Here is a 13531-nt window from a genome sequence, read left to right on the forward strand (position 1 = left end):
AGGCAGGTGGGATGATGTTGCTTCATGATTATCTACATTCATCTGGAAGAAAGTCTGCAAAGTAAAACATCTTGTTTTCCACCCACGTATAAAGTAGCGAGGCTTTGCCTGTGCTGTCCTGAAATGACCAGATTCGGAACAAAGTTGTGTAAATTTAGTATTAACACAACAAACACATCAATCAACATGTTTTTAAATGTTTTCAGCATTTTAAGTGTGGGTACATACCATTTCAACATCTGAGACAGGCCCAAAACTTGTTACATATATGTCGGTCTTGACCTCAGTCACGGGACCTATTGAGTCAACGAAACAGACAACAAGTGTTGCGTTTAGTTTCCTGTTTTAAATCCTTCCATGTCACAATCCAGCCCATGGGCGGATTATGAGACAATAGGCCCCTGGGCTAAGATACGCATACCCACTACCTCTCCTCCGAGACCCACAGATTTTTTTTTTTTGTTGTTGTTGCTTTGCATGTCTTTGTAGTTGTGCATCTTTTGTGGTCTTGTGTCCTTACGTAGTCATTTTGTGTCTTTGAGGCAAGAGCATAACTTTGATTTGAGGGGGGGCACTTAAAAATTTGTGATTTGAATCCAATTTCCTGCAGCTCTACATACATTTAGGCACTACAGTAACAAAATCCAGAAAATAATACTAAATATTCTTCTCTGTATATCGGAGTAAAATGAACAGCTCAATTAGAATCTTGCCAAACAGTAATGTATTAAGCATGATTTTTGTAGCTAAAATAATATGTTTTTTTAAAGTGGGCGGCACACAAATTCTGAAAAGAGACATGTCCCCCTGTCCCCAGTGGAATTTACACCTTAGCTTTGAGGTAAATTTGTGTCTTCTTTGGTGGTTTTGTCTCTCTTTGTAGTTATTTTATGTCTCTTTGCAGTTCCTTATATCTCTTTGTGACCTTTTTGTGTCTCTTTGTGGTCATTTTGAGTCTCTTCCTGGTTGTGTCATTTTGAGTGACATTTTGCAGGTGAAGGCCAAGGTGGGCCCTGACACTTTGGGCCCCTGGGTTCAATAATCCATCCATGGTCCAGCCTCAGAGAGACACCAGTCTTGTTCACATTTACACACATTTACATCAGGCAGCCCAAAAGACACGCAATAGCTTATCCAGAGCTAGTGCCTTATGCATAATGGAAGTGAAAAAAAAGCTTAAAAGATGTAAAAACATAATCCTGTTTGATTTTTTTCCCTCAGTGAATGAATGTAGAGGCTGACGGTACAGGCATTGTTTATAAGTGCAGGGATAAGCAAATCTACAGTGTGCATGGCTATCTGTCTGCTTTGCCCTGTAAACCAAATAACGCTGCTTCTTAACCGTGGTTTGAGACACGATGTACAGAAAAACACCAAATCCGTACTTTTAGCACTTGAACTTGTGCATTAAGCGTTTGTCCCGCAACATACACACGGTTATATAACTACAGTCGCTTTATCATGCGAGCTTATACAGGCCCCTCTTCTGGCGGCCGAAGTGCCAGGCTTACAGGGGGAAGTCTGAAACATTGCGTGTGTTGTGACACACTGGACCATGGAGCAACATGTTCCATATAATACAGGTCTCCTACACGGAGGGAGGTAAAGAGAAATAGGACATTGTAGCTGCAATGTTCCCACTTATATGCTATGTCTCCACTGTCAAGTTTCTTCATCTTTTCTCCTGTTTAAGCGTGCCAAAAATCATAAAACAATTTGAGGCATATTTGTGTTTTAAGGCTACACAAAGAGACCTACAGGGCTCAATAATGGCTTTATGGTTAGGCTATCCTATTGCACTTTATGGTGGTGTCTATTATGGCACAAAAAAGTCAAATAAAAAACTCCCTTTTTATTAGGAGGATTTAGTGTATTTCAGATGTGACATAATTACTGTGGGTGAAACTGACTTGACAGATACGGTGTATGTGGTACTTAATGGTGGGTCTGCAGCTACCTTATTACACTTGTAACACCCAAATTTGTGACCCAGCACCAGACTCCCTTAAAAATCGTTGAGTTTTGTGAGTTGTTAAGTGGTTAGGGTTTCACCTCTGGCACAAAAAAATAGCATCCTCCTACTTTTAATTGGAAGATGTTAACTGTGTCACTGTGATGACTGTCCTACTCTTTTGCCTTAATAATGAATAAAAATGGTATTTTGTTCTACATACCTCCAAATCCGGGTCGTAGCCTGTTGTCATAGCCGTCCAGAAGTCGGTCTAAAATGCGCGTAAAATTCTCCGGGTATATCCTTTCATCCTTCTTTGTCTGTCCAGAGATTTTCTTTACACTAGAAAGAAATAAAAAGAATCAGGGTAGCATAACTTGAGCGCTAGAGACACCTCGTTAGTGTGAGCCGAGCAGGTTTTCAGCACCGCGGACAGAGACACTGTGGGACTCACCAAGTCGCCAAACAGAAAAAGTAGAAGAGGGTCCGAATAAAAGCGGGGCACATCGCTGTCACCGTCTCCTTCGTCTTGGCAGAAACCATCTTTGCATGCCATACTTCAAGCCTCTTCACATCTCACCACGCCAGATGCCTGCCCGTGTCCCGGAGAACAGGAGGAGAGGAGCCGCGGCGCACACAGAGAGGGCAGAGCGGCGGCGGAGAGGGGAGCAAGTTGAGCCTCTCCCGCTCCTGCAGTCTCTCCACACGCGCAACACACACACGCACGCACACACACACCTTCACCCCCAGCCCCGGTCACCTCTAGTCCGGATGAGGTGCTGCTGCTGCTGTTGCTGCTGCTGGCATCCAGAGAAAGAAACAATCCTCCCTCTCTCTCCTCTCTGTTTGCTTCTCTGTCTCACCCTCTGTATCTCCCTCCCTCTCTCCACTCCCCCCCCCCCCCCCCCCCTCTGTCTCTGTTTGCTTTCTCCTTCTCCCTCTCACACACACCTGCTTTGGTCAGGACACAGATTAGACGTGCACTGCTTTGAAATGACTTCAACACGGACTTCTTCCCCTCTCTGTCAAAACTGGAAAAAGGCAGGACGCAGAATGTGTAGGCCTGTTCATCTCCTCAGCACCCATCTGAGCATTTGGTGTTTCCTGACAGCATGACCTCCCCCGCCGTTCAGAATCACACATAAAACAACACTTTTTTCCATTCAACTTTTTTTTTTTTTTTGCTTTAAAATCTCATTTTCCTGGATGTGCTCCCCCCGTGCCCTTTGACCCCTCCGCATCAATCAGTGTCCGTCACTCCAGCTGCTTTGTGACAAGGCTGCCTAGCCTACATGTTGAACTAGTTTCAGGAATGCATTGGTGAGCGCCTGTATTAAGATTCAAATGGGTCAGTCTTGTCGCAATACGCAATCACACACACACACACGCACGCACACACACACACACACACACACACAAAGGCACACAGGTACTGTAGAGGAACTGGGACAAGCCACATGCTGCTTCACAGATTTCTCTGCACCTGGGACAAGCACAAGACCTTCACTCGGTATGTGTGTGTGTGTGTGTGTGTGTGGCTCTGAAGGTGAAGTGCGGGTAAATCTCGCAGGATAAACAAACAAGATGTCTGGGTTCCACCACACTGGCTTTCCTGATTAGTTTTGAAGTGCATACAGTATAAACACACACACACACACATATACAGACTGGGCTGAAACAGGAGCCACATAAAGCGAAGGGACGGCGAGGAAACATTATGTTGATACCTTCCATGCAAGCTGAAGTCATGTAGAGTAGTCTTATAACGCGGCTCCCAATCCCCTGCACAGCCGCCCACCCCAGTCCTCCCACAATACACTAGAGCAAGGCGGCTCTGTGGGGGATGAGTAATATGCGTGTGCTCTTTGTGGGGGCAGGCTTTCGTCCAAGTGATTCTTTTTTTTCTTCTAGTTTCTTTTCTTTTTTAAGACATTTGATTACAATTTGCTCTTTTAATGGAAGCACTTTCAGCATACTGTACAAAGAGGCTGTAATAATATTCATTCAAGAGCAGTCAAATGCCTGGAAATGTCAGAAGTACAGTTTTAGGAAAAAGTCATGTTGGCCTTATTATGCCACATTGACCTTTCCATGTAAGACTGTCCTGTGTTTAAATTACAGTACATGATGTATTATTGTGTTAACATTTGTGGCCTGAAGACACACACTGTGCGCGGAGCACTAAAGAACTGTTTGAGGTTTCTAATTTAATTTCTGTTATTGTGCTCTTTATTGTGTGTGTGCGTTTGTCTCAGTTTGTCCTGAGATTCCTTGAAACAGGTTCTTCTGCTTTGTAAGCTATATGCCCTGCAGCAGAAATAACTGCTATGATAACCTAGTTTTTTATCAGTGTGAGCGTGTGTGTGTGTGTGTGTGTGTGTGTGTGTGTGTGTGTGTGTGTGTGAAGGAGGAAGGTAGACGAGGTGAGGCATAGCTCTGTGATGGCTGGTGTGTGTCTTGAGTTGGGAAGAGGGGCACGGCAGCAGAGGGTCATTACATTACCTCCTGTAGGATCCACGCGGGGCCTGATGACAGCCCTCACACAGTCCCAACCTGACGACACACACACACACACACCTACAGGTGCTGCAGCAGAGCTTGTTAGCTGGAGCTCAGCACACATGAAAGACTGCTGTCTTTACTGTGTGGGAGCTACAGCAAGATCTCATTAACTTTGTGAATACTGGTTTCGAGAGACCAGCATATAGTTCTCATTACCATTATTTTGTTCACTGGTAAACAGAGGTAGAAAGTAACGTTTACTTGAGTACAGTTTTAGGTACTCATACAGGCTGTTCTCATGCACTCTTCATTTGTATACCTACAAAAAGTAATGCACCAGAATTCCTATTTAGCCTGCATAATCAGGAAGGCTGTGATTATGACCAATGTGCCGACGGGAATAAAAAAAAGTCATCAGTTTTAACAGTGAAAGTCTGTGTTAGGAGGCATGTTGAGGCGGTTGATGGGTTGAAAAAAAAAAACAGGCAACCTTCCCAGAGAAGATCAATGTTCATTTCTGGTGTGAGACCAAGTGAACTTTGACAGTTAATTGTGAAGACAGTAAAGACTCCACAAAATAGCATTTTAAGTCTTGTGTGTGATTTATCCTGGCTTCATACGAGTAGAGGAAATCTCCAGTAAAAGCTAGGCTAATTTATACAATGTAAAATGCCATAGGCTTTTGCTAATAACATTAGCATGTTGTATTTGTCTGGAAAAGGTGTTTAGTATAAGACAGTTGTTTTGTCAGTGACCCATGTGAGTTGTAATGTAGCCGAATTTTGTAACATTAGTTTGTTAAATGTTGCTGGCTTCATATGAATAGAGGAAAAGTCCGCTAGCCACTAAGCTAATTTATACAATGTGAAAGCCAATTTGTGTTCTTGTAATTGAAATTGTCGCTATTAAGCCATGTTTAATGTGTGTTTTGAATCAACTAAACTTTACAGCACTTCACAGAAACCCCACCGCCAACTAGTGTTTTGTTGATGTAACTGCAGAGTGACACAGACACACCACCGCACAAGGGTAAATGCTCATAATGGTGTAGGCCACATGTGTAGGCCATGTGTGTTGGCTCTGCATAGAGCTGACGAACAAGTATAAATCCACCTTTATGATGTGTTTCACCCAGTAGTTGATTGTAAGTTACATACAGATGCTGAAGGGTGGCCTGTGTGTCAGTATGAGATGCTGAGGGGGCATGACAAAGCATCGGTATATGATGATCTAGGAATGAGAAAGTTAGATCATATCAGTTGTTACCAGAACTCAGGAGAGTGTGTTGCTGAGACAGAGACAGGTCTGGAGCAAAGCTAATGTTCCCGTGATTTGTTCATCTAAAAAATGTTATTTAGTGTCAGAAAGTTCAGAAGATATGTGTGTTAAAAATAGGTCCTGTATTCACTGAAATGACTCTGTAGCAAAAGAATCGGTCTTAATCTATGCTTACTTTCACTTCTCCCATTAAAGTAAATAGACTCAGGACCTGCTGCTAGTCTCCTAAGGGGAGGGGCAGTGGTGAAACATCTGTGACAGAAATACAGGAAATGACTCTAAAGTATGCCATCTATTTTCTGAGGGCTGCATAGCAATGAAGCATTGTATCTCTTTGTGGCTGTGTAAAATTAATAACTGTAAAATGATGATGGTAAAACAAGTCAACTTTTTAGTACCGGGTCCACTTTTTAGTACCGGGTCCACAGTGAGGTCCACCGTGACCTATGCTTCAATGGACACAGCCGGTTGCATTATATGCTGAGATGCAAGTAGCCATAGGCACAGGGGTTCCGCTTTATTTTCATTAATTCATTTCAACCTTACAAACTATTAGCTATCAATTATCTGCTGTTATTTCACAGAACATCTCAGACACAGACTCTAGCAGAATCATATCCACAAAATATTATGTCAAAAAATAAAATTCTCTAAAGGCTAGCTAATCGCCGTCATTCTGCACTGTGCTCATAGAGCAATTACCACTGATAATGCCATCCAGACCTATAGTGGCAGGATGGGTTCGTCGTGAGCATAATGCACACCTTCCTGTTGCCCCCTGGCTAACGTCAACAGCTCTGTCAGCACTGTAGCCGTTGTCAGCACTGTTTGGGCTGTTAGCACCATAAGCTGTTAGCAGCTGGTTCAGCCACTTCCATATTGAGAGCTCTGTGCAAGAAGAAAATAGACTTAAATACGCTTCAGGTTGCATTTACGTGTATATGGTGTGAGTCATTGCATGAACTGTTTAAATTTTATTAAGGCTTAAAGTTGCGCATAATTAAGGGCGTGGTCACTTTGAGTGACAGGTGGCGCTCTCACGGGTGGCTAACTAGCCCCTGGCTGTCTAGTAGGCTTCATCTCAGCTAATTCGCAAGTCATTGAACCTGACCTCTCAGCCATGTTTGTGCCTTTTGGATATTTTGTTTCGTGAGGGAGCTGGCACCAAGCGGGAGCATGAGCGGGAGCAGCCAACACCACAGGGCTAGCCAAAGTAGCATAGCTTGTTAGCCTAGCTTGTTAGCCTTAGCTACCTTAGCAGCTTCGAGCGAGGTGGGCGTGTTTAAGCAACCAGACATCATTTGGCCCGCCTCTTTGCCCATTCTTGATTGGCCGGGAGTTAGCGGAGTCAGGCACTGCCAAGATGGCAACAGCCAGAGCCACCTACTTTGAGTTTCAAACCTGCTCCTCATAAACCAATGGGTTTATGAGGAGCAGGTGACTACGTCCATATTTTTATACAGTCTACGGTTTGTCACTTCAAGTGACATTTTTTTACTTTACACATGGTCATTTGATCAGTTGTTAAGTTGATTTAACATTGCAGTTTAACATTAAGTTATGCTAAGTTACAGTTAAGCTAAGTTAAGTTAAGTTTCGGCAGGAGGAGGCTGCAGGCAGGTTAGTGGAGCAGGTAAAGCCAACCTGTAAAGTAAGTTCCTTCTTGCTCAGTATCGCAATAAAAGCCTCTGGCGACTGATCAACAGGTCACTGCATCTCTCGTCTTGGTGTGTTGGATCTGTGTAAAACCACACAGCTCAAATCTGCAGCCCACACTGTTTGTGCATGTAACATGTGCCTACATGAGACCAGAGATGGGTAGTAACTAGTTACATTTACTCAGTTACATTTACTTGAGTAACTTTTTGGATAAATTGTACTTTTCAGAGTAGTATTAATGCAAAATACTTTTTACTTTTACGTGAGTTATATTGTTTTAAAGCAACAATACTCTTACCTGAGTACAATATTTGGCTACTTTACCCACCTGAGTACATAATTACACACACACACACATATATATATATATATATATGTACAGTATATATAAGAATATATTTGTGTTTCTTGTGCCTTGATTTATGTTATGTTTGTAAAGATTTAATCTATTTTTGTTTTAGTTAAAGGGGTATCATTTAAAATACATGAATTTGCAGATTATTATTTTTGATTGATTGATTACATTCATGTTCTTATTTTACAAATAAATCAGATGTTACTCAACAGTTACTCAGTACTTGAGTAGTTTTTTCACCAAATACTCTTTTACTCTTACTCAAGTAATTATTTGGATGACTACTTTTTACTTTTACTTGAGTAATATTGTTCTAAAGTATCAGTACTCTTACTTGAGTACAATATTTGGCTACTCTACCCACCTCTGCATGAGACACCAAAATTAGTTCTCCTGTGTGAGCCTGAATAGCTTAAATGAGAAAATCTCTGTCAAAATGCTCACTTTTGATTGTAGTGAAAAAGTTTGTGTTATTTATTTCCCTGCATTGAGTCGAGCCACACTGTTTCCAGGCTGTGTTATTGAGGAAAGAGAGCCATAATGGCCAGGTAGGGAGCAAGCAGCTCTTTTGCGCTGGGGGTTACGATTGATGAGGCTCATTGTGGCAGTGCAGGAAGCTAATGAGTCAGAACCACGAGTCAAGCTGTCGGGAAATCACACCGCCCCCCAAAAAAAGCCCAACGTGACATCTTCAACACCAAACAAATGCAGAGGGAGAGACACAGACTGAATATGAGACGCCAGAGAGCAGAGCTTATGCCACCACCTTACTTCAACTGTAATTCATTTTTTTTACATGCATTTCAGCTTAACTGTGCACAAACTACAATCTGAAAGTTAGTGTCAGCACATTTTCACACAGACAATAAGAATATGTAGCTTTTTAAAACAGAACAGGGAGGAACACCTGATGGCAAAAGATGCAAACAAAAGCACAAAAAGAGTTCCTCTTTCTCAATTTACTTTAACAGTTAAGGTAGAAATGAACACCGTCCTCTTCAATCCTCTTTTCCACTTCTAATAGCGAACAGTTCTTAACACATCAGGGACCAGACTAATGGACTTCCCTTTGCAGTACCACATTAGACCACCTTTGGTCCTGGTAACAGCTACCACAAAGCATGGCATCGACTCAGAAATGTAGACCTGCAGCATTCCACTGTTAAAGTTCATTATATAGACATCAGTGCTTTGTGCAACTTTGATTGTTAGGTGCTCCATGTTTAAAGATGTGTGATTTTTATTTATTTTTTTGTCATTGGGAACAGCAAAACCAGCTGATCCAGCACTATTATCAAATCATAATTTCTTTTAATACAGTACTTTGGTTTGTGACCAAATACATGCAACACTAATAACATGTCATACTGTTTTAAAACCTGGGTTACTCTGTTTAGTCATACACTTGTAAAAGTAGAGCTGCTGATGCATTCAACTCTCAGCTCAGTCGCCAGAAGACAATGTTGGCATTGTTCTTTTCTGCAAACCGCGTATATGTTACATTTGTACGATGTATGTCATATATCTATGTTTCTAAAGTGACGTATATTGCTGACTTTTTCACGGGGAAGTGGAGTGGGATGGCGTGTCACCTCTGCCAGACATCTGCCAAGCTGCAGACCACTGTTCAAAAACAAACAACATGTTCTCATCCCAACTCCTCAAACATCCCTGCTTTGTTAGTGTGACTAAAAATGTAAAAATGTGATGCACTGTTGCCTCTTGTGTCGGTTTTGGACGTTCACAGACAGCATCTCAATTGATACTTGGTTTTTGGTAGTTGTTTTTTTTCAAATAACTATGGTTTTTACTAATGTAATGTCTAATAGTCACATCACACGAGTCATGTGACATACTAGTGTGGCATGCTACACATACTAGTACACTACGTTATTATTAAAATAACTCATTGACTTTTGGTTTTACACGGGAAATGAACAACAGCCTCCCAGGTTAAAGTCCAGTGTTTGTTTGACCTGTCTACTTCTACTCCCACCCCCCCTGACAGACTTTCTCATCCTGTATACTACAATTGTTTCCAGCAGCATCAGAAAAAGCTGCCACCTGGTGCGCATCATATGACTGCAAAGAGTGTCTCTGTGTGTCGGTGTCTGACAGCAACATCCACTGACAAAACAGCAGTATTAGACAAGTACAGTTGTGGCTGGCAGCAGCAGAAATAGCTGTCACGACAGGTGCCTCTGTACATCTGTACCTGACATCAAAATCACTGACAAAGTGGCGAACAAGCTGGACCAACAAACAACAAAACCAGTTGTTTTTTATCAAGTCATTGCTGCATTTCCAGCAGCTTCTTAGCCACCAAATGTGGGTATTTTGTAGCAACCTGAAGCTGTTTATCCACCAGGGACAATGCTATGAAAAGCAGTTTTTTTTTGCCAAGACAAAGCTACGTTTCCTGCCGAGATAGTACCATGATTGTGTTTTGTTTTTTTTACAGAATCATTGTGGTTTCTTGCTGAGATTGTGCCAAGAAAAACAATTGTGTTTTATCGAGACACTGCTGTAATCCAGCCATTATGGTGCCATCATAAGTGGGTATTTTAAGCTAAAACATGATCTTATCCACAACCATAACCAAATGGCTTTGGTGCATAAATCTAAACACATAGATGTTGAAATGTAAAGTTTCAACCTCTCTGCTACATAACATACAAATGTAACATATCCATAGTTTGCAGAAACATACAATGCCAACATTTATTGTGGTGACTGGGTTGAAACTCTTCATGTCGCAGCATCCATATATGCAAATCTTCCTCTTCGGGGGCATGGTTTCTATTTTTCTTCAATTCATTACGACTTACACTGCATAGTCACACTGTCTTTGAATAATACTAATGCTGTAGTGGGCAATGAAATGTCTTTTTTGGAAATTAACAACAGAAGTGGTTCTTTTACTCTGCCTACTGCAGTTCCACTCATCCAATAAGATGATTTCTGCCTTTAGAGAAGCACTGCCTCTGCAAAATATTTGTCAAACCAAACCTCCAAATTGCTAGTTAATCCATTTGGCCCATGTTAAACTTGGCTCACGTCCACCAAGGGTGTATTTATCCACCGAGGCTGCACTCCCATGCCTCACTCAGCAGCTGGAGAACCCAGCTTGGTTTAATACGTGCTGAGGCAAACATGAGCAGGAAGATCGTCTTCAGCTGGGAGACAAGGATGTTGTTTTCTGTAGCTGACCGTGACCTCTGACCTCCCTGTGGAGGTGGAGGTGGAGCCAAAAGGAGAAATCTCCCTGCAGGGTTAAAACAGCATGAAAAAAAGATACTCCTTCGCTGACATACAAGTCTGTAAAAATAACATCAAATCTACTCATCCATGTTCAGAAGAAAAAATATTGACATGAATCCTTTCCTTCAGGGGTTCTAGTTACCGCCTCAGCCCACATCACTGTTGGCCAGTTCTTACCATTATTATGACTTTATGGAAACAATGGGAAGATGTTACTACAACAGATGAAAGTCTTGACATAGAGGCTAAAACCAAAGTATGATTGACAAATGAACACTTGGGAGCTCCTGTTCCAAATTTGTCTCTGGTCTGAAGGCTCTCCAATTGCCGAAAGGATTAAAAGTACAATCTTAAGGCACCAAGGACTCCTACAAGAAGATGATATTTTTAGAGCAGCATTCAGAAAACAGTGGCTTAATATCTTAAGTCTTATGAAGCACTTTTTCTGCAGCTCTACCGCTGCCCACAATCATTGTAAATGAAGTCGTTCCATCCAAAGAAAGCATCATCCTGAGCCATTATCCACTTGTAAATCTGATTGGGAGTCATTTACGCTCTGCAGCACCCTATCGGCCTCTCATCTACCTTGGTACGCCTGCCCACCCATTACATGCAAGTACTTGACAACACTTAAGTGCCCTGAAATGTACAGATGACAAATTTCCCTCTTTCTAGACAATTATGTCACTCTTAAATGAAGTTTAGCTTTGAGCTATTAGCTACTGGAAACCAACCAAAGAGGTGGACACTGAGCTCATCTTCATTTATAAGTGCACTGCATCGATCCCCTCAAAATGCTTCATGGAAGCCAGACCTTTACCTTTATTTTATTTTCCCTTCTGTCATCAGTTAATAAAGTGTCCATAATAAGAAGCTTTCACTGGATTACCTTAATGTCCCACAGCCCTGTTTTGTCTGACGTCCTGGCTTCTAAGTATAGGCACTTGTCCTAATTTAAAGGGATAGTTTGGTTTTGGGGGAACTGTACTATTTTTTTCATCTGGAGTGAAAGTCATGCATACCTCCTTTACATTTCTGTGTGAAGGTACAGTGCGCTGAAGCAGCTTATCTCAGCTCAGTTACTGACAGTAGATACACCTTTTACAGTGCAAAGAAGCTGGTTCTCATTACCAATAGAGTGCCGAAGTCACGCCCCTTCCGGTAGAGCTCATGGGACCTTAGATCGGAAAAAACATGAATGGCAGTGAATGGGGAGAGCAATATTATCTTTTGTTCCCGTTTCAGTTGTGACATGAAATCTAAATATGTTGTTAATGAATTTAAAACATAAATTTTAAGGTCAAGAAAGTCATACTTTGTGGTAAGTTGCAGGAAGCGAGCGAAAGCTATGACGTCACATACGCGACCGCCTCCTGTGTAGTTTTTCTAATTATGTCTTTTTTCAAAAGCTTATATCTCAACAGTTTTACCACAAAGTATGACTTTCTTTCATTAACGACATATTTGGATTTCATGTCACAACTCAAACGAGACCAAAAGATAATATTTCTCTCCTCATTCACTGCCATTCATATTTTTTCCGATCTAAGGTCCCATGAGCTTCACCGGAAGGGGCGTGACTTTGGCACTCTATAGTCAAATACTCACGCTTTGACACGCCCCTCGGTGTGTCATTTGAATGCCAAAGGCAACCTTATTAGACATACCAGGCTTTCAGGTAACTCCAGTGTAAACCCACCCACAACAATACTTGACACTGAGAGCAATTGGTGTAGTATAAAGAGCAAGAAAGGTGAGTGTAGGCAGATGGGTCAAACAAAACTTAAATATCACCCAGGTGATCTTGTTTGTTTGTGTCATGTGAAACCAAAAGTCCCCGTTGTTTCAACAAATTCTCACTCCGACCTCGTCACATATTGACATTTAGTCATAGACTTTCCACATCCAGATAAGACATGAAAGGTACCCTGGGTGCATGGGTTGTTGACGTTCTGGGACACTGCTTCAAGTTCTTCCTGTTACATGCATTGTCTTCTTTCAAGATACACTTCAGTTTTCACAGGAAATTTAACATTTGCATACAGTCTCTTTCAAAATAAACACATTACATCAGTACAACACCGTAAATTGACTTTTTTTTTTTTTTTTCCCCTTCAACAACTAACGCACGTGGTTGGGTTTAGGAAAAAGGGTTTGGCTTTATAATCTTACGGGAGGCGAACAATGGTCTCCCAGGGGAAAATGGGTGGTTGTTGGATCTATCCACCACCCCTCCTGTCTGCCCCACTCGGATTTTCACCATAACTTTTGTTCTTGTCCTGCCGTGTTTCCCCCCGACACTGCCGAACACCTTTAAACAACAACAAACACCATCTGTGTATCATGCCGATGTGACAGGACAGCTTTGTTTGTTGGTGTCTGACAATGCAAGTCCCTGCCTAAGCACCAGATTTGGACAACTTTGGAATGAGATCAAATTGGCTGTTTAGTTTATGTATCGTCGTCACGCACCAACATCACTTACGTGACATATTTACAGTATATCATGTCATGTCATGTTACAT

The 13531-nt window shown here is 41.8% G+C and overlaps 1 protein-coding gene across 1 annotated transcript in view; it reads right to left on the reverse strand.

Moving 5' to 3' along the window:
- Positions 1 to 2818, reverse strand: part of gabra4 (gamma-aminobutyric acid type A receptor subunit alpha4) — a 35899-nt gene extending 33081 nt beyond the window's left edge. The window contains exons 1-3 of the mRNA XM_033632547.2: positions 2406 to 2818; positions 2175 to 2293; positions 229 to 296 (exon numbers count right to left, since the gene is read on the reverse strand). Of these exons, the coding sequence (XP_033488438.1) occupies positions 229 to 296; positions 2175 to 2293; positions 2406 to 2494 (276 nt within the window). The 5' untranslated portion in view covers positions 2495 to 2818. The remainder of the gene's footprint in view (positions 1 to 228; positions 297 to 2174; positions 2294 to 2405) is intronic.
- Between the last annotated feature and the right edge of the window lie 10713 nt (positions 2819 to 13531).

This window comes from Epinephelus lanceolatus, chromosome 7 (assembly GCF_041903045.1).
Source record: "Epinephelus lanceolatus isolate andai-2023 chromosome 7, ASM4190304v1, whole genome shotgun sequence".
Classification (NCBI taxonomy): domain Eukaryota; kingdom Metazoa; phylum Chordata; class Actinopteri; order Perciformes; family Serranidae; genus Epinephelus; species Epinephelus lanceolatus.